The sequence below is a fragment of the Cannabis sativa genome, chromosome 3, assembly GCF_029168945.1.
Source record: "Cannabis sativa cultivar Pink pepper isolate KNU-18-1 chromosome 3, ASM2916894v1, whole genome shotgun sequence".
NCBI classification, from domain to species: domain Eukaryota; kingdom Viridiplantae; phylum Streptophyta; class Magnoliopsida; order Rosales; family Cannabaceae; genus Cannabis; species Cannabis sativa.
In genome coordinates, this window is record NC_083603.1 from 5,661,963 (window position 1) to 5,688,706 (window position 26,744).

The following is a 26,744-nucleotide window of genomic DNA, read 5'->3' on the forward strand; positions in this document are numbered from 1 at the left end:
TTTTCAAAAATAAAGTTTTTAATAAATAAAATTTTTACTTTTATTTTCTGATTACAAAATTAGAAAGCGTAAGTGTTACCAAACGGCACCATGGTTATTACTTATTAGCACAAAGTGAGTTATTAATTATTTGATTAATTTGCGGCGTAAATATTTAATTTTAACTCTTGGTTGAAGATAAATATATAATTTCAATTTTTTACGGTAATAATACTTAAATTATAATTTTAGAACTTCCGTACCTGACTATTAAATATTGTCAATGACCACATGGTAGTCCTTGATTAGTCCAAGTAATTAAATTTTTAATTTTTATTTAAAAATTCATTAAAATATGCCAATAAAAAAATGATATATAGATATTAAATTGATACTCAACGGTTAAGTATTTACGGAAGTTTCAAAAATATAACTTAAGTATTATTACTATTATAAAATTAAATTTAAGTATTTATATGTAACTAATAGTTAAATTTAAATATTTATACTAAAAATTATTCTTAATAATTCATGTAGAAAAGATATTGAATTGTACTAATGTATGAATATAGAGTTTGATATTTGGGGTGAGAAATTCGAATGGATCTACTAATAGGCAGGCAGTTGTGTCTATGAATACATTTACATTGTTTGATATTTCGTACTTAATTAACTCTTTTAGTATGTTTATGTGAAAAACAAATGAAGTATTCTAATTTAAAGTGTTATTTTATTTATGGTATAGATATGTATGTAGTTCATTTTGTTATATTTTATTGGAGCTCGTGAAACATTTAGTCATGAATCAAAACAAATCCCTTTAATTAACTTTAACTAATTTCCTTTACACGCCCCCCACAAATTTAGAATTGGTACTATCATTAATGACATGGTTTTTTTTAAATAGATTGAACCTCAAGTTGGAGATGGCTTTAGTGAGACCATTAGCTATCTATGTTAGACTATATATATACTGTATGTAATATAGCATATACAATGATATGAAATGCGGAAAATAAACTGTAATCATATCAATAATATATGCAATGAAAGGATCGATGTACCTCCAGCCATTGATCTTTGAGCTTCAATCCCTGCGATAGCTTCGGTATTGGAGTTCGGGCTTCCTCGCTCTCTCAACTCTCTTTAGATGGAATTTGCTGAATGAATTCAGAATGAGTGAGGAGCTCGGGGACCGAGACCCTATATTTATAGGTGAGATACTCCATCAGTATCTGCGCCACATTAATTGTCAGAATATTTTGACAATTAATTCAGGAAATCAAATCAGGTAATGAATATAGAAATCTGACCATATATAGAATATTACATAATTGATTTTGTCCAGATTCAATGAATATAAAATATTCATTTATCAGAAAATCAATTATTTATTTATTTCCTTAAATAGAAAATCATTTCCTTAATTAGAAAATAACTTCCATATATAAAATATTCTAATATTCTCCCACTTGGTCAGCATTTAAACTAAAATATTCAAACCCAACGTTCCTCATTATATAATAAACATACGAATCATAGCGACATGTCCTCATTATGAATCGAGTATTATCTTCCATGTATTACAATACATTTATTATATAACAATGTACTTTATGTGGCAATGTACTTAAGTGAATAAACCCTAAACCTTATGTTTATTCAGGTCCTCTGAAATTTTTCTCAAATGTAAAATTAAGATGCGCATAAATATGAGAAAAATCAAAATAAGAGTTTCATTGATAATAACTTTATTTGTACAAATTACATAAGGGAACCAAGTCCCATGTTCTCTACATGATCCTTGAATTTATGAGGTGGCAAGCCTTTTGTCATAGGATCGGCAATCATCAATTCAGTGCTAATGTGTTGAATGACCACTTTATTTTCCTTAACACGTTCTCTAATAGCTAAGTACTTAATGTCGATGTGCTTGCTTCGACTTCCACTTTTGTTGTTCTTAGCCATGAAAACAAGCACCGAATTGTCACAGAACATCTTTAGCGGTCTTGCAATGGAATCAACCACTCTAAGGCCTGAAATGAAACTCTTTAGCCATACACCATGTGATGTAGCCTCAAAACAAGAAACGAACTCAGCCTCCATAGTAGAAGTAGCAGTCAAGGTTTGTTTGTTACTCCTCCAAGACACAGCTCCACCAGCAAACATAAACACGTAACCGGATGTAGATTTACGTGAATCGGTGCAACCAAACAAAATCGAGTACGAGTAGCCAACTACTTCTAGATTGTCGGTTCGTTTGAACATCGGTTTGTAATCCTTAGTACCACGAAGATACCTCATTACTTTCTTTGCGGCTTTCCGGTGGTCTATCCCGGGTTACTGCGAAATCTTCCTAACATTCCGACAGAATAAGCAATGTCGGGTCTTGTGCACACCTGAGCATACATTAGGCTTCCGACAGCAGAAGCATAAGGAATGTTCTTCATTTGTTCTCTTTCAAAATCATTCTTTGGGCACTGGCTCAAATTTAATTTATCACCCTTCATAATTGGAGCAACGCTCGGTGAACAATCTTTCATATGAAATCTTTCTAAAACTCTGTTGATGTAGGCTTCTTGAGATAAACCTAAGATACCTCGGTATCTATCTCTATGAATCTTAATGCCTATGACATAGGATGCTTCACCCATGTCTTTCATCTCAAAGTTCTTTGAAAGAAATTGTTTCACTTCACGTAGCAACCCTTTATCATTGGATGCAAGAAGAATATCGTCCACATATAAAACAAGAAAACAGATCTTACTCCCACTTTCCTTCAGGTATATGCATTGATCCATGACATTCTCTTCAAATCCAAAGGAAGAGATGACATCATGAAATTTTAAATACCATTGGCGGGATGCTTGTTTTAATCCATAGATGGACTTCTTGAGCTTGCATACCAAATCCTGACCTTCACTAGAGGAGAATCCTTCTGGTTGTTTCATGTATACCTCCTCCTCTAGATCACCGTTCAGAAAAGCAGTTTTTACATCCATCTGCTCCAGCTCTAAATCAAAATGAGCAACTAATGCCAAGATGACTCTGAGGGAATCTTTCTTTGATACAGGAGAAAAAGTCTCTGTATAGTCAATTCCTTCCTCTTGAGTGAATCCTTTAGCAACAAGTCTCGCTTTGTACCTCTCAGTGTTGCCTAATGAGTCTTTCTTAGTTTTATAGACCCATTTACAGCCAATGGCTCTCGCCCCATTAGGCAACTTTACAAGTTCCCGTACTCGTTGCACCTCATAGAATTCATTTCATCATCCATAGCATTGTACCACAATTTTGATTCTCTACTGTTCATAGCTTGTAAAAACGTTTCTGGATCATTTCCAATTCCAATATCAGATTCTAATAAATACACAACATAGTCTTTGTAAATCTTTGGTTTGATAGGTCTAGTAGATCTTCTTAAGACTTCACCAACATGATTCAAACTTGGTTTCCAACCTTTCCATAATTCAAAAGGAGTTTTTGAGACTGCCTTTGTTGGAACTCGATTTAATATGTACACGGATGTCTTTAATGCTTCAGTCCACAAGGATTTAGGAAGATTAGAGTTGCTACTAAGCATACTCCGCACCATGTCCATTAATGTTCGGTTTCTTCTTTCTGCAACACCATTTTGCTCGGGTGTACCGGGCAAGGTGTAATGGGCAACAATCCCATTTTCTTCAAGAAACTTCGCAAATGCACCAGGTGCTTGTCCATCTTCTGTGTATCTACCATAATACTCACCTCCTCTATCTGATCTCACTATCTTAATTTGCTTGTTGCATTGTTTCTCTACTTCAGCTTTAAATATCTTAAAGACATCTAATGCTTCACTTTTATTATGAAGTAAGTAGATATACATGTAGCGTGAGTAATCATCTATGAATGAGATGAAGTATTTCTGACCATGTGACTCCATATCTGGACTACATATATCAGTATGTATGATTTCTAATATTTCAGAACTCCTATGGACACCAGTTTTGACAGACTTGGAGGTTTGCTTTCCCTTAATGCAATCCACACAAGTATCAAAGTCAGTAAAATCTAAGGTATTGAGTACCCCATCTTTTACCAACCTTTTAATTCTATCAATGGAGATATGTCCCAATCTCCGGTGCCACAATGTACAGGAATCCTCTTTCATAACACATCTTTTAGTGCCAGCGTGAACATGCATAACATTATTAGTGGTATTATTTTGTAAATTAAGGCAGTAAAGACCATCAGACAAAATACCATTTCCAACACATTCAGATTTATAATATAAATTAAAATATTTGTCTGAAAATGTAAAGGAAAAACCAAAGGGTATAAGTCTTGAAACTGAAATCAAGTTTCTAGAGAAACTTGGTACATAAAAGGTCTTTTCTAACTTTAAAATAAAACCATTACTTAAAACTAAATTGCATGTTCCAATAGCTTCCACATGTGAGCCCATCTTGTTTCCAGATAAGATGCTTTGCTAACTTGCCACTGGCTTCCTTAGATTTTGAATATCCTGCAAGGAATTTGTTATGTGAATTGTTGAACCGGAATCAATCCACCATGTGTTAAGATTAACATTAGCCATATTAGATTCATAACATACTAAGGAAATTGGATTACCTTTGTCATCCATCCATTTCTTGAACCGGCTGCACTCCCTTTTAGCATGTCCCTTTTGTTTACAAAAGAAACATTTGATGGAATCTTTCTTTATGGCAGCCTTGGGAGCCATGGGCTTTTTCCCTTTGTTCTTCTTGAATGGCTTGCGTTTCTTAGGTTGAGTGGTCAGGTGAACACTTTCTCCTTGCTCCTGTAGGAGCCTGGCTTCCTCTTGAACACACATAGTCATCAATTCATTGATAATCCATTTTTCTTTATGTGTGTTGTAGGAAATTTTGAAAGGCCCATACTGTGAAGGAAGATTGTGAAGGATGTAATGAACCAGGAAGGTATCAGGAATGATAACGTCGAGTTTCTTCAAATGAGCAGTGATGTCCCTCATTTTAGAAATATGTTCTCGAACTCCTTTAACACCGGTGAGTTTTGTGGACGAGAACTCTTGGATGAGGTTGATGAACAAGGATTTATCTGAAGTGTCAAACTGCTCATCCATAACTTTGATAAAGTCTTTCACCTTCTCAGGTGGCTCCACCGATCCACGCATTCCCATAGGAATTCTGGACATAATGAACATGATGCAGAGACGATTAGATTGCTCCCACTTTTCACGCAGTGCAATCTCAGCAGCAGTGCTAGTATCAGTGATAGCAGCTGGTTCATCTTTCCTTATTGCATAATCCATGTCAGTGCAAGCAAGGTAGAGAAGAACTCGTTCCTTCCAGATTTTGAAGTTGTCACTCCTAAGCTCAGGGATTTCACTAGTGATTTCAGCATATTTAGAGGTGGATGAAATAGCTGCAAGAATAGGATTACAAAAATTTAGATGTTAAAAGAATTGAGGCTTTAATGAATTCATGTTTTACCAATGTAGAAACATGATGAAGATGAAAATTTTATTAAATCTAAAATTGCCTGTGGGCTAAATTTTAAATCTAATAAAATTAGATGAACTTTATGATAGATTTAATGAAGTATTTAATTTAGAAATAATGGAGGAATGAAATCTATCTTTAATTAAAATTTGTGATAACACTATTAAATCAAATTCTCATAACTCCCTGTGGGGTAAATTAAGAGAATTTAACTTAATATATTATCCTAATTAATTATAAAAATATAATAAAATCCCTGTGGGGTAAAATTATTATATCCAAATAATTAATTACAAGTTTTGTTTATTAAGGTGAATTTTAATTAATATATAATTTTATATAATTAAAGATGCTGTGGCTACTCCCTAATTATAAAAAATTATATTTTCACTTTAGACATTAGGTATTGGGCTCTACCTAAAAGTAATTTCGTTATTAACATAATAGACAATCACTGAGATTAGTGCTCCTAGTGTGGTCGTCCGAAGATCATTAAAAACCGTTCTAGATATGAGCATTTGTCCAGGTTCATGTTTTCTTATGTCAAACCACAAAACTACTTACGTTTTATTCATATTTTATTCATTTTATAAAATTTTATGAATATTTTATGAATAATTTTATGAAGTTTTATGAAACTTAATTGCTAAATAAAATATTCAACCTATCTTAATGTTTGAATATTTCTAAATATATCTAGCACTATAAAAGGAATTTATGTATAGCATTTAAATCATACAAATCTAAATTAATTGCATTAAACATAAATTTGTCAATTAAATACAAAATAATACAATTAATGTATGATCATTAATTAAATGCAAATTCCTTAATATGAAATTAATGGCAGATTTTTCAAAATTAATTTAGACAATAAATTGCAGAAATTTGGTAATATATAATTAAATGCACAAATTAGCACAATTTTTACATGCCTAAATAAATCATGTAATAAATTACCAAATTTAAACAAATTTCCATTTTCAATTTATACTATATATATGTATTTAAACAAAAATGGAAAATTAACTAAATGCAATTTATTGACTAAATTAACACTGAAATGGGAAAATAATTAATATTCCAAAAAAATAAAAATTTATAAAAAAAATTCGGAATTTTTCCCCTTTTTTTTTTTTTTTTTTTTTTTTGAAAAATCCATACTGCCAAACGACATGTCGTTTTTGCAAAAAGCAAAACGACACGTCGTTTTTCCAATATTTGAAGGGGCTGAAAATGCATGCAAACGACATGTCGTTTTTTATCTCTGAAGGGCTCCTATGAAGACGAAAAATGACATGTCGTTTTTTTTCACAGTGTGAAAAACGACATGTCGTTTACTATAAACGACAGCTGAAATGAAGCCTTTCAAACGACACGTCGTTTTTGAAAAACGACACGTCGTTTTTGGGCAAACGACACGTCGTTTTTGGGCAAACGACACGTCGTTTTTTGACAAACGACATGTCGTTTGCGTCGTCTTCTTCAGCCAAACCGGGTCGATTTTGACCCGTTTTTCTGCACGCGGGTCCGTCGAACCCGACCCAAACCCGATCGGAAATTGTGTTTCCGACGACCAAAATGCGTGTTTTCAAATCTAAATGGTTCTAAATCAAATAATAAAGAGATCCACATAGATTTTATGCACAAAAACACGAAAAAATATATACTTTAATATCACGAAATTAATCGGGTCCGAAAAAGTTTTAACTGAAATTTTTTTCCATCTTTAAGTTTTTCAATGGATTTTCAATGCTTAGATCGATCTATAATACTATACGAATATAGTAATGTATATAGAATTCGAAATAAACACCGAAAAAATGAAAACGGAAAAATTAAACTTGGACCGATCGTGTTTATATATATATATATGCATGTATATATATATATGCATGTATATATCACATAAATGAAAATGAATATTATGGTTATTATTATGCGATAAAACATATATATAATATACAATATATATATATAAACATATATACACGTGAAAATGAAAAAATATATATATATACAGTATATAAATGTATATAATATATATATAAGAATAAAGATATATATATATATGTATATACGTATGAAAAATATATATATATATACTTGGAATTATATGAATATGAGTATATATATATGAAACTCAACCAAAATCAAGGCAGAGATAAATCCGCTCTGATACCAACTGTTAGACTATATATATAGTGTATGTAATATAGCATATACAATGATATGAAATGCGGAAAATAAACTGTAATCATATCAATAATATATGCAATGAAAGGATCGATGTACCTCCAGCCATTGATCTTTGAGCTTCAATCCCTGCGATAGCTTCGGTATTGGAGTTCGGGCTTCCTCGCTCTCTCAACTCTCTTTAGATGGAATTTGCTGAATGAATTCAGAATGAGTGAGGAGCTCGGGGACCGAGACCCTATATTTATAGGTGAGATACTCCATCAGTATCTGCGCCACATTAATTGTCAGAATATTTTGACAATTAATTCAAGAAATCAAATCAGGTAATGAATATAGAAATCTGACCATATATAGAATATTACATAATTGATTTTGTCCAGATTCAATGAATATAAAATATTCATTTATCAGAAAATCAATTATTTATTTATTTCCTTAAATAGAAAATCATTTCCTTAATTAGAAAATAACTTCCATATATAAAATATTCTAATAATCTAATCTACAACAAGAACATGATTAACTCGAAACATTGTTGAGACAACTTTTCACAAACAAAATATAAACCCAACTCACTATGTTTTGTTCGGACGTGTAAAATAAAAGCTAGAAGTTAGCAAAACAGTACTTAAGTTATCACGCCAAATGATAGGAGGTCAAAGTAAATGCACACGAAGTTCCCTAAAAAAAGAGTGCAACCAAGTGATTTTAGACACAACTTGAGTTAAGCTTCGAAATTATGCTTCCAAACTGGATCTCGACATAGTGTGTTGCTTCTTAAATTGCCAAGCAACAAGGTTTGAGCTAGAGAAAATGGAGTATCTTAGAGTGGAGCATCTATCATCAGGATCACTCGCCCAATCAACATCACAAAATGTTGTGACCTCATATTCAACAGGGCACTTTAGATGCAAGTCATGAGTAACAGTGCCATTGAGATACATTAGAATTCTTTTCATTGTATCCTGTGAAGGGGATTAGCCATAAATTGGCACACCTTGTTAATATTGAAGGAGATCTCATGCCTTGTAATAGCTAAATACTTAAGTGCACCAACTATAGACTAATGTAACTGAGGATTGGCAGCACGATCACCATTGAAGGCAGAAAATTTCAAGCCATTGGTCATGGGAGTTGGTGCGGTTTGACATCCCGCATTTGAGCTTTGCATAATAAGCCTCTAGTATACCCGCTGTAGCACAGACCTACTGTTAGAATCTGGATTTCTTTGCTCTTTTAAGAGTTTTCAAAAATTGAATTAAAGGAGTTGATGTAGTTCTCCAACCAAGCCAGTTTATAGTGGCTTCAAGATATTTTCTATTAAAATGGCAATCAAAGAATAAGTGTAAATTGCTTTCATCCCCTTGATCACAAATTAAGCATCTCTCATTTATGACAATGTTGAAATGAAATAACCTATTCTTTTTTTGTAGTCGGTTAAGATTAGCAAGTCAAATAAAGAATCGATGTTTAGGAATTAAAAATCTCTCCATGCCAACTTTGAGATTCATATTTCGGAGCAAGCAAGGAGTAATCTTGTTGAATTGTATACCTTTGTAGCATAAATTGTTGCATATAACACATATATAACTGTATAATTATCTTCAATTTGACCTAATTTTAATATTGTGTTGGCTTTCAAAATTGAATAAATTAGAAATGGTGAAAATGATGTATTTATCTCATATAGGTGTAGTATCCTAAGTTTTACACATAATTATTAGGAATGGGCTATATATCCCTAAATATAAACATCTGCCAGCAAAATACGGCGGCCCACCATTTTTAGAATTAGGACACGTGCGCATATCCAATAGTCTAAACACATAAATGATATAGTACACTCTTCAATTCTCTTCTCTTCTGGTTGGATTGCATTTATCACTCACAAAAATCAAACTCAAACTTTTCTTACTCTTTTCTCCTATGCTAAACTTCTTGTCTCATTCTAACTCCCCAAATTTACATTTATATCTAACTACTAGTACTAGGTGTGAGCTATAAATATATATATATATATATATATATATATATATATATATATATTATGGCCAAGAAATTTAATGGGTCATAAAAAAAAATATTTTTATTTTTATGTAAAAAATGATATTTTTCAAAAAATTTGAAAGAAAAAATGTACTTTTGAATCCCTAAATAAAGTAAGACCTTAAATAGGCTTAACCCACTCTATATATAAAGAGATAATTTTACAAATATACAAAAATAACAAAAAGAAAATGCAAAAATACAGTTTCACAGAATTTTAAATATTTTTACGAATTTTTTAATTTTATTTATAAAAAATACGGTCTTTTTATGTTGTATTCATATTAATTTGTTGTTGATTTTTTGTTATATGTATGTTATTTTTTTTATTATTGTTTTGATATTATTTAGATGCTATTTTTATGTAGTTTTCTTGTTGTTTTCGTATTATTTTTACGAGAAAACGGTAAAAATGTAAAAAAAAAAAAAATTCAATAAACGTAAAAATATAATTTTTTTTTACAAAAGATAGTATCTTATGTAATTATTCCATCTATATATCCAATTAACTTTCTTTCAGAGAATATACTCATTCTTTTAAACAAAAAAAATATATTTGATAAAGAGAAAGAAAAATATGTACTGATTAGAATTTATAAATTTACTTTACAAATTATGGATTATGGAAACGTTTTGATGTTGTGTTTTTTCCTTGTTAGTGACAAAAAGCTATATAATAATAAAATTATTTACAATAACTTGTTATTTAATATAATCAGATTGTATTAATAATATCTTACAAATATTTTAACATATATGTGTATGTTAAATTATAGCTAAACGTAATAAGAAGGTTGAGTCATTATGAGATTTTTTGTTTGGTTAGTAGTAAATAATTATAAATGGTCATGATTTTATAACAAATTTCACTAAAAGTCAAAAAGAATAATATATATATATATATATATATACTAGCAAAAAAACTACGTGCGAGGCACGTATACTAAATTTTATGCTAAGTTTTTTCTATGTTATTTGAAAGTGAGATTATTATTATGTGTATCTAAATATTATAGTTTATAATGTTGTCAATTAAAAGTGAATACTCAATGCAATATATTATGTGAATGCAATATTAGGTTTATGTGTTCTCATATCAATAATAATAAAAAAAGTCTAACCTGATTATAGAGTTTGGGTTTCTTCTATCAACAATTTTGTTTCATTAGTAGTTTGACAATTGGAGTACACTTGTCAACTTTATTCTTCTTAATTTGCTGGTGTTTTTTCAACTTCTTCTCCACACACCTTAAGTGTTAAATCTTTTGTTTACTTCTAAGCCTCCATCTTCGGCCGGTGCCACAACCGCTTTTATTGATTGTAGCAATATATATAAACTAATATATATGTTACGTGGGATATATATAGTTATCCAAGTTATCTAATAAGGTTTAGAGCGTAAATATCATGATATATGATATATTTATATTTTTAAATTTTGAAATATTTTTTTAAAAGATATTCAGTTGCAGCTAATATTTCAAACTTTTAAGTTAGATTTTTTTATAAAGGTTAAAATTAATCGATACGCATTATCAAGGAAATCCTAATAAAACTATACACTAATACATGATTTTTGAACATTTTTTGATGACATATATATTGGAATGAAAAAAGAGAGAAGAGATGAGATATAACTGGGTTTTGGATTAATGACATATATATTATTATTCTTAGCTAGCTTTGATATAAATTAGAATAAAAATGTCCGAATTATAATAGGAAAAGGAATACATAGATATTTAATTTTTAAATTTTTTATGGCCAACTAAATAATAAATAAAAAAAAAAGATAAAAAATAAAACAAAAGCTAAATAACAAAAAAATAATAAATAAAAAAAGATAAAAAAATAAAACAAATAGCTAAATAACAATTGATCTATGGATCACACCAACTATAGTAATAATAATAATAAGAAAAAAAAGAAGAGGAAGAAGAAATCATCAAAACGGTGCGTTTCGAAACACGGGATGAGGAAATACTACTATGGTTCCCTAGGACCAGCTGACTGTATCAGGAAAAGCCAAGATAAATTATCTACCCACTAAGACATCTATCAAAAATATAGTTATATATAATCTAAAGCACTATTACCCAAAGTGGTTTGTTGCCGATTTGAGAAGGGCCATCCAAGCGTCGAGGAGCGGTTGAGAAGTCTCTGAATCCATTGGATTAGGGTGTTTCATGCGTTCCTCGTACATTTTTGCTGCCAACGCACTGGCAGTAGACTGCCCAAGCACTCCTTCAGATTCATGGGGTTAAAGTAACAAACTAAAACAAAGAACATCAGAAACTCAAAATAACTTTCGAATTGATTATACTCTAAACCAAGCAAATCCTCAATTGTCAATTCAGTAATGAATTCAAAAGTTACAAGCTAAAAACAATAATCATAAACTTAATTTAACATTTTATTATTATTACCTACTGGATTTGGGGCAACTTTCCCTTCAGTCATGAAGGACTTGGCAGTAGCATGCAGTTTTTTCTTTACCAAATAATCATAAATGTACACACCAAGCCTGAAAAAAAAAATTAGAAAACAGTAATTATACTAAAAATTCAAAGAAATAGTAACTTTAAAATTTACAAAATCATAGAATGTGTTTATACATATATATACATACATCTTATCTGCTTCCCAATTACTCAATGCCATTCTGGCCAGTCAAAAATCAATCCAAGCTACCCAAAATAAAACAAAACCAACTCAATTCATCAATCACAATCTCAAAAAAAAAAAAAACCAAAACATAAAAACCTTCAAATTTCGATTCGAACAGTAATAATCACTATTACAAGAGACAATTTTTTCAACAAATCACTGAATTAAAATCACATTGATGAAAACAAACCTTAGACGAAGCCAAAACACGGATCCAAACTCAAATCAGCCACGATCTTCGTTATTCAAGCATTTGTAAATTTTTCTCCTGATAAATTCACCCAATAAAAAAAAAAGACGAAGACATTAGCTCCGGAATCCAAAACCTAAACAAGTTCAAATCTCCTGTTGTTTTCTTTTTAAATGGGTTGTGATTCTCGAATATTTAATATCAGTTCAAATATCAATTCAAATATTAATGGGATTTGTTTTATTATTATTTTATTATATATAAATAATATTTTATTATTTTATTAAATAAAAATAAAGAGTCACCCATGAATTTCTCATAAAGCAAGAATTTCAGTTATATAGGTACACTTTATATAGAATAGATATAAGGATATATGTTTGTAATTAGATAAAAACATCATACTATTTTTTATTTAGGGCCTTTATTGTAGGAATATTTTTTTTTTATGTTCAATATATTAAAAGATTATAAATTATTTTTATTTTATAGAAGAGACTAAATTATAGTTGTTGTTCTATTTTTATAAAATTCTGAATATTTTAATGTGTGAAAAATATAATTCTAATAATTAGTTATATGTATTAATTTTATTTTATATTCACGCAATAATTATTTTAAATTTATTTTTAATACCGTAAATTATTCAACAAAATTTGAAAACTTACATAATCTGTACTATAACTATAATAAATCATCAGTACAAAATTAAAAAAAAAAAATGACGGCAAAAGTACATGTGATCTTAATTAAAAAAAATGACGGTAATTAAAAATACTTTATTTTACGATTATATTGCAGTTTTACTCCTTTTTAGTTGTTAAATATACTAATTAAACTTGTTAAGTGTCAGCTCAAAAGTACGTGGCAATATATATTTTTAACTTATTTAATATATAATCTAATAATAAGTCGCACGTAATTGTGAGTGAACATTTAATTGTCAAAAAAAAGTACGTATGACTGCAATAAAATTGTAAAATAAAATACTTTTACTGTTACTTTTTTTTTTTAATTAAGATTATATGTATAATAATTGTAAATGTTAAAAGATTTCGCCATAAATAACCTTAATATATTTATATATATTAGGCTATTGGGACAAAAGCAATGACATTTAACTCCTTGAACAAAAAATTTGTTGACTTAAAAAAAAAAACAAAAACAAAACATTTGCTTACAAACTTCCTTCTCTTAATTATTTATATGTCTATTCAGCCATTAATATATTTCTGAACAAACATTTATTCTTTGGTGTTATAGTGACACTTATGTCCTCAATCAAATTTATAGTACTTATACCACAACAATTTTTCTTCCATTCAAAAAGCTATTAATTTTATTAAAAAAATGCATGTTTCAATAATAAAAATAAAATAATAAACATTCACTATGAGATTATGTGAGATTTAGATTCATAAATAATTCTATGTACACTAATTGTACTGGATAAGGAATTTATATATATATTTATATATATATATAGTACATAGGTCACTAATCACTATGTTGGTATTGGGTGTCCATATTATCTGACTATTATTTGTTAACATATTTCATATTAATAAATAATAATACTTAGATTTGGGGGATTTATATATACTACAATATGTCTAACTATTTTATTATTATTGTTATTATGTCAAAACAAAAATTATAAAATTCCATATTATATGGTCAGTCCATTTAGTCAGTGGCCGAGTCAGAATTGTATTTTTATCATATATACAATCTAATTTAATTATTTTTATAGACATTTTTATTACAAATATACATGGCAATTAACTAAAATATATATATACACTTTTTTTATTTTCTTTTTTAGCCTCTCTCGCTTTTATATTCAACTATTATTTAATATATTTCTAATCGTGGCACGTATATATATAATATTTTTCTTTTTTTAATATAAAAAACAATTAATTTAAAAATAAAAATAAAATAATAAACATTCACTATGAGAATATTATGTGAGATTTAGCTTCATACATAATTCCTTATCCAATACAAGAAACTTTTACACTAAATCCACTTCCACTTGCATATTCAAAATAACAATACATAATCTATCAAAAAAAAAGAAAAAACAATACATAAATTATCTCTTTTTTTAATAGAAAAAAGAAACAATACATATATAAATACTAATAATTAAAATATAATATATTGATGAGTAGCATAGCTGACGTGTCCTCTTACCTAGAAATATGGGCAATAAAACAGTCCAACTCCTTACGAGAACTTCCACCTTCCGCCATGGACCGTCGGAGGGCCCCACCAAGCTCCGCCGCTCTCTTTCTCATCTCAACCCCTTCATCCGAAGCCATCAATCTTCTGACCCCACATGCCACCGTGTCAGATCTCGCCACGTCATCACGCTTGGACCACTCTCTAACCACAACTCCAATCCTCAACAACTTCGTTACCAGAACCGCATTTCTCGGTTGGTCAGAATGCATAGGCCAAGTTCCTATGGGCACTCCCATAGTTATGCTCTCCACGCACGAGTTCCAACCACAATGGCTTAAAAACCCACCTGTTGATGGGTGCCCCAAAATTTCCAATTGGGGCGCCCACTCTCTTACAACTAACCCAAAATTTCTCACTCTCTCTTCGTACCCTTTTGGGAGTTGTAACTTTTTCACTGCCTCAAAAACGTTACCTTTGTCTGCTTCTCTAAGTACCCAAATGAATTTTTGGTTACTTTTTTGTAATCCAAAAGCCAATTCTGAGATTTGTTCGTCTGTGAAAGCTGTTGTGGTCCCAAACGACACATAAATGACTGAATTCGGTTCTTGCTTGTCTAACCACTTTAAACACACGTGTCTGTCGTTTGACAAAAACGACACCGGATTAAAAGGCCCAACTGCCCAGTGTTTCTTGTTAGGTAAAATCCTATCAAGTAAATTCATGTAAGGTCTCTCCAACATACGACTCGTGTTGTAGAGATTACCCGAGTTCAATTTATTGAACTCGTACTGTCCGGCTATGAACTCCAGAATCTCGGAGTTCATACAGCCTTCCAGAGAAGGAATATCCTTCGGGATATTCTCGACACTCTCTTCTACTTCGAGCAAAGACGTCGTTTTTTTCATGCCGTCGTAATAAAATAAGAAGATAGCAAAAGCCGAAACGCTGTGAAAAGTGTATGACTCAGCGTTTTGAATAGAAACAACGTCTTGCACAACTGACGCCATTAGCGAGTCGTGGATTACCACGACTCTTCGGGTTTGGGACGAGAGACGGCGCAGGAGAGCCGCGGTGGGGTGGCGAAGATGGCTAGTTGCGCGGAAAGAAGGAAGGAGATGAGAAGGGAAGGTTTGTTGGAGAGATGGATTTGGAGGTGGGGAAGGAAAAGATGGGATTGTGAAATTATGGAAGTGTATGTTTGGGATTGAGTTTGGATCCCATCCTTGGAGTCTAGCTTTGGCTTGGTGGTTGTGGATTGTGGTTCCTACGATGTGGACCGGGATGTCGTAGGCCACGATAAGGCGGGAAAGGTGGAAGAGTTGGTTGATGTGGCCTTGTGCCGGTAACGGAACAACCACCACCGCCACGTCATGAGGAGGTGGAGGAGGAGAAGGGTGTTGATATTGGTTATCCATATGTGACTATTTGTTATGGATATTTCTATATTCAATATTGCTTAGGTTTGGGGGATATATATAGTACAATTTGCATGAAGAATCTAATCTAATTATTTTATTATTATTTAATAAAAAAAAATTAAAATAAATAATAAAGTACTGTTTTTGTTTTCTTCTCCTTGTTGGAAAGGTATAGTGTTATTGCATTTTTGGGACCAAGTAAAAGAGAGAAAGTATGGGGTAGGTTTTATAATTTGTGTATACGTAAGGCTGATTTCTATCTATTCTTTTTTTTTTTTTTTTTGATTTAAGCGTTTATTTATTACAACATGTTTTATCTGGGACTTAAACTCAGAACCTTTAACACTCACACACTTATTTATGGCCACTTGAACTGGACTCGAACCCAAAACCTTTAACACTCACACACCTACTTATGACCACTTGAGCTAACCCCAAGTGGTTTCTATCTATTCTTTTATATACATTTTTTTTTCTTTCTTTTAATTTCTTAATAAAGAAAATTAATTATTAGTACGATCAAGTCCTTTTCCGTTGCTTTTATGGGAAAAAAGTAGGATGCAAGCTGTAATAAGCTGCTCCTATATACATAGATAGATCCTATTATTTTTTATTATATATTTATGTATATATATTACACAAATTAATATATATTTTCATATGACAAATTAAGAGAATATTGAGGTGGAGTGGCAATTTTTAGTGTTGTATTTGTGGTAGTTCACGTGTCGACTACTCTTATTTTATCAGAATACACATTGATCAATAAAGTTAATGTGTAGTTACGAGGAATTGAATTTTGAAATTCTTATAAATTTTTAAAAGTTTTACCATTAAATTAAGCGCTAGAATTATTATTTTATAATAGTTAAATTATATATATAGGGCCTTAAAATTTAATTTCGTTTTAGGCCCTATATACCTTAGGATCAACCCTGATAGTAGTGCAAGATTTGTGTAAAATATAGTGATAAGTGATTTCACACATCTACCTACAAAGAAAAAGTTAATTTAAAGTTTCCCTTCTCTTGTGATATTTTTAATTTGTTATGAAAATATTAAGATAAAATATACCTTAAAAAATTTACCCATCAATTAGAGATGCATGCTGTAATGTTTTTTTTTTTTTTTTTGTTAGTGGATTGAAAAAGTTAAAGGACCAATACCAAAAGGAAAGAATCTTTGATTCATACAATAAAACTGAATACAAAGATATCACAATCAAATTTTGAAGTATGTAGCTTAAAAAATTATTATAATTTTATTTTTATTTTTATTGTGATTAAAAGTAAAAATTTTGTGATTAATAATAAATTATCATTTTTAATTATGACTAAAGGATCTATAATTAAATGTATTAGTCACAAAAATTACAAATTATTTTAACTATAAATATATTACAATACTTGTTGTAATTAAAACTAAATTAGTAATGATTTAAATTTAAATACTATATTTTAGTTACTAATAATTTTTATATTGTGATTAAAAGTCACATTTAATTAAAAAAATTATATTATTGTAACTATATATATATATATACTTAAAAAGAAGATTTTTAATATTCTATCTTGTTTTTTCCATCCTCCCAAAAAAAATAAATAATTACAATTTATAATGGATTAGTAACAAGTCCTTAAAATATGAAAATTTTATACTAGAAATAACTTTCTAAATACATGTAAAAATGTGTACATGCACGTGATAATTTATGATTAGTTAGCTTTTTTTAGGCTAACCCAAACCAAACATAACTTTGTGTAAAATATCAACCAATTAAAAAAATTACATGACACTCATTAATGTTACTCTTAGGACAAACAACCAAACTCTTTGTCATTTGTATTTTGGTTGCTATAAATATATATATATATATATGTCTATTAATTGAATGACAGTTATATAAAATAGTGGTCCATCCATAGCTATATGCATGCTTTATTATTATTATTATTATTATTATTATTATTGTTTGAAGAAAAAAAATTGAAGAGATATGCATGTGGCTAAGGATGCTTTTTTATTTTATTTTATTATTAATAATTATTTGAAAATATTAAGAGATATGCATGGTTTTTACGCATGCTAATAATATGATTGTCGGTACCACATATTAATTAATACACCTACGTATATATGTTTGTTGTGCAGTAACTAAATTTAATATACTTCATATTGAAGAGAAGTATACAATACTCAAACTTTCATTAATTAACTAATTTTGTTGACATTAAAATGAGAAATATTAAAAGGTACTAATAGTGTTTAATATTATTATTATTAGTGTAATGAGGGCCAATGGCTTAAAAAAATTATTGAGTGAGTATTATTGAGCCTTTTTTATATAATTTCAAAAATATTTTTTTTTTCAATACAAAAAGTATACTATATAAAAATTTTGAATCTTGAGTTTAAGTGAGTCTTAAACACGGGCCTAGCCTGCCTTAGTCCAGGACCGAGTCTAAATGCAATTAGGTTTTTACTATAATTATTAGTGTTGGCTGAATATAAGATAATGTTCTACCGATTTATTAGACATAATATTTAATTAATTAAAGTGACTATAGAGTCCCTGCTCTCATACCCCATTAATTTGTGTGATTTTTAAGCTATTATTTATTGTGTTATTTTATTTTTTAATAATTTTTTAGTTAATTATTTTAAGCTCTTTCTATACTCGTCTTAATTACTATATATATATATATATATATAGAATGTTTGTACTCATAATAATTGGTAATATATATATGTATAAGATTTTGTTTGAAATTCGCTTGTATATATAAAATAATTTTCAACCTTAAAAAAAATAATTAAGTTTTTTTTTTTTTTTGTTTTTGGAAGGAAACAAGAATTAAGTTTAAACCTTATAATAGTTAGCCAAAAAAAAAAAGTTTAAACCTTTATAATAAGTGAATTTTCAAAAAAAAAAAAATTAACTTATAATAAGTGATATATTTTAATAAAGACTTTTATAAACTTAATTAGTTAATTAATCTCCTTGATTTCCAATAAGTGTCTGCACATATATAAATATATAAATATAGAAATGTTAAGGGGATCTTAATAAGGTGTTAAGCATCAGGTGACATATTATTACTAAGGCAATTTAATATTAAATTCTATGCATTTTTATTTAATAAATAACATAAAAAAAACCTGTTAATAACTATTCACAATTACGTGTGTGTCACATTGATATGTTGTTAGACACTTTAAAATGACTAATAACAATGCTCATATAAATATCAATTCAAAAAACATGTAATGAAGATAATCAAACTTCACAGTCGACCAAAAAATTATTATTGTAGAAGATATTGATATTTATTAATTATATATATATATTTAGGGTTAATTTTACTTCCAAATTATAATTATATTCATAGATAGTGTTGTAAAGTGGTCGATTTTTTTGAGTTTTATGATGTAACTAACAAAATATACACTGTTGTTTAGTCTCATTGCAATTAATATATCGTCGGTATACTTTGAAAGAAAAAAAAATAATTTTTTTTTTAAATATTAAATGATTTTTAGTTTAATAAATTTGTTTAAAAATACATATATTAAACTTTTAATTATTAATTTTATCTTAAACTTGTGTATGTGGTGCTGACATGATCAAAATATTCAAGCATGATCGGTCCTGAATTGAAATGAGTTATAGGCAAAAGAAAAATTTGAATCTTTACTACAAAGATAAATGATATTTTTAAAAATTATTAAAAAAATATGTATATTTTTTAAAAAGTATTTTTTTTATTTAAACTCCTAAAATGAGTGGAGGCCTAACCGACCTATAACTAAAGGCGACTCTACCAGCATGTTAGTGTCTATCATCATTGCCACGTGTAACAAAACTTAATAAAAATAACTATTTTAATTACAACACTGAAAATAATTTGGGAATCATTGTTAACGAATTGAATGAATAGCATAATAATACATATAGGGCTCATTTGGTACGTTGTATTAAGTCGTATTGTATTGTATTATATTGAATTAGATTATATATCATATTTTTATATAATATTACGTTAAACTTTAATTTATATTAAAATATTATCTATTTAGGTGGTCATAAAAATCAATATCACATGTAATTTTATATAAAAATATTACATGAAATACAATTTAATATAATATTATACAATATAATACAGTGTAATACGGTGTACCAGTTAGGAGAGCGAAAACGTATATAATATTATACATAATTTAATTAAATGATTCTATTATATGTACGTGGTTATATAAAAAAACATATATTTATTCTATGTGATTATTCGCAGTTTATTTATCCATGGTATGGTTCAAGAATATATATCTATATATCTTTATATATTAAAAGTGCCTATGTAACGGCAATTCTTGGTTTAACAGAATATTCTTTACAAATAAAAGAATATTCTGTTAAATTTAACCCCAAAAAAATCGTCTACTTTTCTCACTCACAATTAATGGTATAGTCCCTACCGCACGTGCGAGCCACACGATTCATCCCTGAATTGGATTTGGGGATAGCATTCTTCAAATTAGGGCTTCCATTTCATTACACGAGAGAGTCTTCTGTCTCTCTACAAACCCCCAAACCCCAACAAACACAAGCTAAACCTTCTCAATCCCTCTCTTTCGCGACCCAGAAATGGCCGCCACAGCCTCCTCCTCATAAACCCATTCACCTTGTTCCTCCTCTTCTTTCGCAGATTCTTTCTCTTTGGGTTTTGTTTTTATCGGAGAGTTTGATTTGGGAATCCGATCTTTTTCTTCATCGATCTTCAGTACCGGTTGTTTGGGGGTTTCTTTTCGGGTGAAAGTTAGGGTTTTAGGGTTTTAATTTCTTTTCGGGTTGTTTGGGGGTTTCTTTTCGGTTGTTTGGGGGTTTGATTTCGGGTAAAAGCTTTGTCATTAAATATGAAGGTTCAGTCAAGAATGGAGATTCTGACTGCTTTGTCTTAGAGCATGTTGAACATGATAGGCCTGAGGTAATTCTTCTACCTCTCTCTCTCTCTCTCTCTCTCTCTCTCTCTCTCTCTCATATTGCCTATTCAATTTGCTTTCAGGTGTTGAAGAGTGAAATAAGCGTTTGTCAGCTTCAGTAATATGGCTATTGTATGTTTATGGAAGCATGTATACTATTATAATCTAGCAATGTTCTTCACGAAGGTAAAATATATTGTTATTATTTTTGAATGGTAAAATATATATATAAATGATTGATTTTGATTCTTGTGAGCTATGGAAGCAGAAGGGCAATCTCAGAACACTATAAAGAGAATTTCTAGAAAAGCCATGCAGGGATTTAACATGATACCATATCATTTGGAGAACGAAGATTCCGAGGAGGAGGCTATTATCTTGAATCGTCGCAATGGCAATTACAATTCAAAGGATGCTACTTTATGCTACACTTTACCCATTCATGGATATGGAGCTCCTAATAATAAGCTTTTCTTGACGTGAGTGAGTTTCTGAAGTGAAAGCTTTTGTATTTATGTTGTGTTTCTACTTACTTACTTACTTGTCTATCACACATTTTATCGAACACTTTGTGATATCATCTTTTGTATTATATTGGTTTCATTTTGAGGCACTTCTTGATATCATCTTTTCCTTTTTGTTTTATTTTTATTACAGGTCCTCATGTTAATGCTCATAAGCATCATGTTGACAATGAGCTTAGGATGCTGGAGCGATTTGTGTAATACTGACTAGCCTATGATTTTGTGTAATACACAGGGTAAAAGCTTTGTCATTAAATATGAAGGTTCAGTCAAGTCAGCTTGGCTCGTAGGTTTGCTTTGGTCCCTCTCGGACCCCCGTTATTAGCTTACAGCAGCAATTGCAAAGCAATGTTAACAGCTGTTGATGGTGCAGTTCAACTGGTGGTTGATCGCCCATATAAGGCTGGAGAATCTATTGCTGTTTGGTATGACATTTTTCTTTATATATATTATATGTAATCATGTAGCTGGCAAACAGATTACAAGTTGGCCATTTATTTATTATCCTTGATAGTGCAATTTGTTACTTTCTCATTGCTATGCATTTACCACTTGAGGCATGCTGAATGGTTTGTGTGTGAGGGTTATCTGCTCTTATTCCAGTAAATATATCTAAAACAAAAATAGTACATGTTAGCTTATGTGAAATTTGTATATTAATGCAGGTGTGGGCCACAGCCTAACTCAAAATTGCTTATAAACTATGGATTTGTCGATGAAGATAATCCTTATGACCGGTTGGTGATTGAGGTATAATAAGCAAGTCTGTCTACTGTACACGATTCCCTATTTAGGTGTAAGTCTTATTCTTACTGATTTTTTTCTAGGCGGCTTTGAATACGGAGGATCCCCAGTATCAAGATAAAAGAATGGTTGCTCAGAGGAATGGAAAATTATCTGTGCAAGTTTTTCATGTATGCACATTTAATTTGTTTTCCAGAAACTTAGCTGTTAGGTTTCTTTTACTTCGCTCTAATATATGCTTTTTTCAGGTGTATGCTGGTAAGGAAAGGGAAGCTATACTGGATTTGCTTCCATATATTCGATTGGGCTATTTATCAGAACCTTCAGAGATGCAATCTGTTATCTCTTCTCAGGGTCCAGTTTGTCCAGTAAGTAAAAATTACTTTCACTTTTGATTTAATGATTTTTGAGTTTTCATGCTACTTTGAAAGATAAGTAATGCATATAGATTATGGGAATTCGATACATACAAACAGCACTTTCTAGCCAATTTCCACTAAGAAGATATGTATACCAAAAAAGAAAAAAAAATATATATATATATATATATACATATTTGTAACAAAGGAAAAAGTCCATTAGAAAAACAAAATTAATAAATCAAAACATGAGATCGTTATAAATTATTTCTACTTACTCATGAATCTAACACTAACGGTTTATCCAAGAAGACTGCCAAATCCCCTTTTAGTTGCAACTCTCTTAACACAGAATTAATACTATCTAATCACTCTCAGGCCAGGTGCCAAGTCAGATAGAATGGTTGGACATGGCTGTTGAATTTCAAGTAAACTACCTTCTACATATATATGGAGACTACGGAAAACCTTTTGTTGAATTTTAAGCACTTATACAATCTTTTGTTAATCAGTCTGTAGCTGTTTATAATCCATGAGGATCAGAGTATTCTTACAAAACAAAAAGTTCTAACGCTCTATTTTTCTGGGTTGGCAGGGTGTAATCCACAGGGATGTCAAACCTGGAAACTTCCTCTTCTCTCGTAAGGCCAGTAAAGGTTACCTGATTGATTTCAACCTGGCAATGGTAAGCTGCACTTGCCCTGCTATTCCGCCATGTCTATTATCTAATTTAAGCCTACTGATTCTTTATAAAGCCTGCATAATACACGCAATGATATGTTATCTCATTAAACTCATTTTTTCTATCTTTGGCAGGACTTACATCAGAAATATGGAAACACTGGTGAGTCTTCATCTCCACTCTGAGATCTAAATGAAATTAGCATTAGTGTAATCTTGATACTTGTTCTTAATCTATCTCTTCATTTTATGAAAATGTTAATTGTTTTTTTTTTACTTATGAAAATGTTTTTTTTTTTTTTTATGTTATCTCATTAAACTCATTTTTTCTATCTTTGGCAGGACTTACATCAGAAATATGGAAACACTGGTGAGTCTTCATCTCCACTCTGAGATCTAAATGAAATTAGCATTAGTGTAATCTTGATACTTGTTCTTAATCTATCTCTTCATTTTATGTTGTGTTTCATTTTATCTTGATACACATTTTATGAAAATGTTAATTGTTTTTTTTTACTTATGGGTGCCAATTTGTTTCTACGAGAACTTACATTTGAGCTAGATTATTATATTGGTTTCTCCTCTCAGAGTTTTACAGATTGAAGGATTGGTAATATTTCTCACTCACTGTGTTTTTTTTTAATCAAAATTTTTAACTTATGATTTTGATATGTTTATATATCTGTCTTTGGAATGTAGTAAGTGCACTTAGAATTGTATGGTGTTCATTACTGATCTGCAAGTGCAAATGTTTATGGTTGAATCTAATTCAGTACTATTTTTCAATTTGTGTGCAAATGTTTATGGAAGCATGTATACTATTATAATCTAGCAATGTTCTTCACGAAGGTAAAATATATTGTTATTATTTTTGAATGGTAAAATATATATATAAATGATTGATTTTGATTCTTGTGAGCTATGGAAGCAGAAGGGCAATCTCAGAACACTATAAAGAGAATTTCTAGAAAAGCCATGCAGGGATAATTCTGTTTATGGTTGAATCTAATTCAGTACTATTTTTCAATTTGTGTGCTATAGACTTTTTAATTTATTTTTTTATTTTGTTGAACAGGCTATACTAAAGATAATCAAGCATTGCAAGGAGTTTAACTCATTCATATCATTTTTGTAAGTCAATTTCACTCTTTTAAGCATGTTTAATCTTATGAGCCAAGTGCTTTGGGCCTTTTTTCTGATTTGAGTGTTATTTTTTTGAAACTCACAATAATTTAATTTGGGTTCTGTATAACAATGTTTAAAAAGTATTTCAAAGTTAACATACATAAGCAATCTTGTAAATTTGGGTGCTTTGGGTCTTTTTCCTGATTTGAGTGTTATTATTTGGTATGTCAATATTACTCTTGGTAAATCTGTGTTAATTGAATCATTTTTCCTATTCATTTACAGAGTATACTAAATGCAGCTGAAAATCTTGTGTTCATGATCTCAAAAAAGAATGAAAATGTTAATTGTTTTTTTTTACTTATGGGTGCCAATTTGTTTCTACGAGAACTTACATTTGAGCTAGATTATTATATTGGTTAATGTGTTGTTTTAATGATATCTTTAAGCATTCGTTTGCAGGAGATGTTCATGGTCAGTTTTCAGATTTGTTAAGATTGTTTGAGTATGGTGGATTTCCACCTGAAGCAAACTATCTGTTACTAGGAGACTATGTGGACCGTGGTAAGCAGAGTATAGAGACTATATGCCTTCTTCTCGCGTACAAGATCAAGTACAAGGAGAATTTCTTTCTTGATGCAAACCGAATAATGACTTCAAAGTACAATCAGTTCACCATTCAAGTAGTTGAACCAATGGAAGATTAGGAAGAAGTTACCTTTTTTTTTTTTTTTACAGTAATTTTATTTTATTTAGTGTTGAGACTTTTCTTGCTGCTGAGCTTGTTTTTCTTTCTCTTGACTTGTTATTTATGGATTTACATGGAGTAGTGTATGCAAGTATTTCATATACCCAATTTTCTAAAAGTAAATAATAAGTATTATTTTATTATGATTTATATATACCTAATTATATTTTAACAACCAATTATAATAGCACAAATATTAATTTGATAAAATAAATTATTCGTATGATCATACCTTTACATACAATCTAAATAAGAAGAAATAAAAAAAAATAACTAAACTTTACCTAAAACTAATCTTTACGTGCCTCGGCACGTAACTCCTACCTAGTATATTTATATAGATAAGTATGATATATATTTATAATATAGATGAGTATGGAAGAGTAGTGGGTGAGCAATCGTGCCACTTCAATTTCATATATCATATATGCATTGTCTTATATGTAAGGGTGGACATCATCCAATCTAATTAAATCGAACCAATCTAATTTAATTCAATTCAATTATAAAAAGTTAGATATTCAATTACAATTGAATTAGATTGGATTAGATGCTAAAAGTTAGATTTTAATTTGATTGGATCGATTATAGGATATCAATCTCAAAATCCAATTAAAAACCGATCCAATATATATATTAAAAAATTATTTATATAATAAAAAAGATTAAAAAATATAATATATATTTATTATATTTCTATTAGATTTTTTTATGTTAAATTTGTAATACTTAATTGTTTTGTGTATTTATTTTCATGATATTTTATTCTATTTTATTACTTAGAAATGTTATTGTTTTAATTATTTAAATTTTTTTAGCTACATTACACTTGTAAGATTAGTATGTATATGAAGTCAGGGACGGACCTAGTATTGTTGATATGGGGGCTATAGCCACCACTAACAAAAATATTGCCTTTTAAAAAATTAAATGTAATTTTTTTTAATTTGATAATTATTATAGAATAAAATAGTAGAAAAGCCCCTACAAAAATAAATAAATCTAGTAAGAGTGATTATAATATAGGTATAAATATTTTTTAATAATAAATAAGCCCCCACAAAGTAAAAATTCTGGGTCCGTCACTGTATGAAGTATTAAACTTAAATAGAAAGTGATCTTATTCGGTGGAAGTGGCAGAGGTGCTAGCTTTAAGGATGGGCATCCATTTAGCTATCAAAATGGCTGTCTATCCTTACATTATCCAAACCGATTGCCTTCGTGTTGTGAACTACCTGAATAGTATTTCCCAAGCCAAAACGGACTGGAGTGCATTACTAGACGATATAAGAGAGACCCCGGAATTTGTTCATTGCCTTGCCGTGCAGCATATCAGCAGAGATTGCAATCGGTCTGCTCACTCTTTGGCCAAAGAAGCTTTGGTTTCAGATTGTAATAAGTTGTGGGAGGG

The 26,744-nt window shown here is 29.8% G+C and overlaps 2 protein-coding genes and 1 long non-coding RNA gene across 6 annotated transcripts; 1 reads left to right on the top strand and 2 right to left on the bottom strand.

The window, feature by feature from the left end:
• Window positions 1-12,136: 12,136 nt before the first annotated feature.
• Window positions 12,137-12,670, bottom strand: LOC133035404 (uncharacterized). The gene is made up of 3 exons (XR_009686631.1): window positions 12,562-12,670; window positions 12,334-12,391; window positions 12,137-12,228 (listed from the first exon to the last, which is right to left on the bottom strand). It is a non-coding gene; the product is annotated as an uncharacterized LOC133035404 (long non-coding RNA).
• A 1,814-nt stretch (window positions 12,671-14,484) lies between these two features.
• LOC115711257 (zeatin O-glucosyltransferase) lies at window positions 14,485-16,206 on the bottom strand. The gene has a single exon (XM_030639595.2). The coding sequence runs from the start codon at window positions 16,164-16,166 to the stop codon at window positions 14,757-14,759; it is 1,410 nt and encodes a 469-aa protein (XP_030495455.2). The 5' UTR covers window positions 16,167-16,206; the 3' UTR covers window positions 14,485-14,756.
• A 4,319-nt stretch (window positions 16,207-20,525) lies between these two features.
• Window positions 20,526-25,476, top strand: LOC115716736 (uncharacterized). 4 transcript variants are annotated; one of them, XM_061111556.1, is made up of 11 exons: window positions 20,526-21,157; window positions 21,236-21,338; window positions 21,421-22,101; window positions 22,342-22,426; window positions 22,504-22,590; window positions 22,669-22,788; window positions 23,375-23,464; window positions 23,596-23,623; window positions 23,803-23,830; window positions 24,536-24,591; window positions 25,048-25,476. In XM_061111556.1, exons 3-10 carry the CDS (start codon window positions 22,025-22,027, stop codon window positions 24,543-24,545), a joined length of 525 nt encoding a protein of 174 aa, XP_060967539.1. In that variant the 5' UTR covers window positions 20,526-21,157; window positions 21,236-21,338; window positions 21,421-22,024; the 3' UTR covers window positions 24,546-24,591; window positions 25,048-25,476. The 4 variants fall into 4 exon arrangements, with proteins under 4 accessions (XP_060967539.1, XP_060967542.1, XP_060967541.1 ...); XM_061111558.1 differs by lacking the exon at window positions 23,803-23,830 and having other exon boundaries at window positions 20,549-21,157; window positions 21,421-21,631; window positions 21,810-22,101; XM_061111559.1 differs by lacking the exon at window positions 23,596-23,623 and having other exon boundaries at window positions 20,533-21,157.
• Window positions 25,477-26,744: the final 1,268 nt, after the last annotated feature.

What these genes read in the sequence shown, in the direction of transcription:
- LOC115711257 (XM_030639595.2), bottom strand. Translation starts at nt 16,166, where the DNA reads ATGGATAACCAATATCAACACCCTTCTCCTCCTCCACCTCCTCATGAC.
- LOC115716736 (XM_061111556.1), top strand. Translation starts at nt 22,025, where the DNA reads ATGTTAACAGCTGTTGATGGTGCAGTTCAACTGGTGGTTGATCGCCCA. An exon ending in GGAGAATCTATTGCTGTTTG is followed by an intron (nt 22,102 to 22,341) that starts GTATGACATTTT and finishes ATATTAATGCAG; the next exon opens with GTGTGGGCCACAGCCTAACT. An exon ending in TATCTGTGCAAGTTTTTCAT is followed by an intron (nt 22,591 to 22,668) that starts GTATGCACATTT and finishes TGCTTTTTTCAG; the next exon opens with GTGTATGCTGGTAAGGAAAG.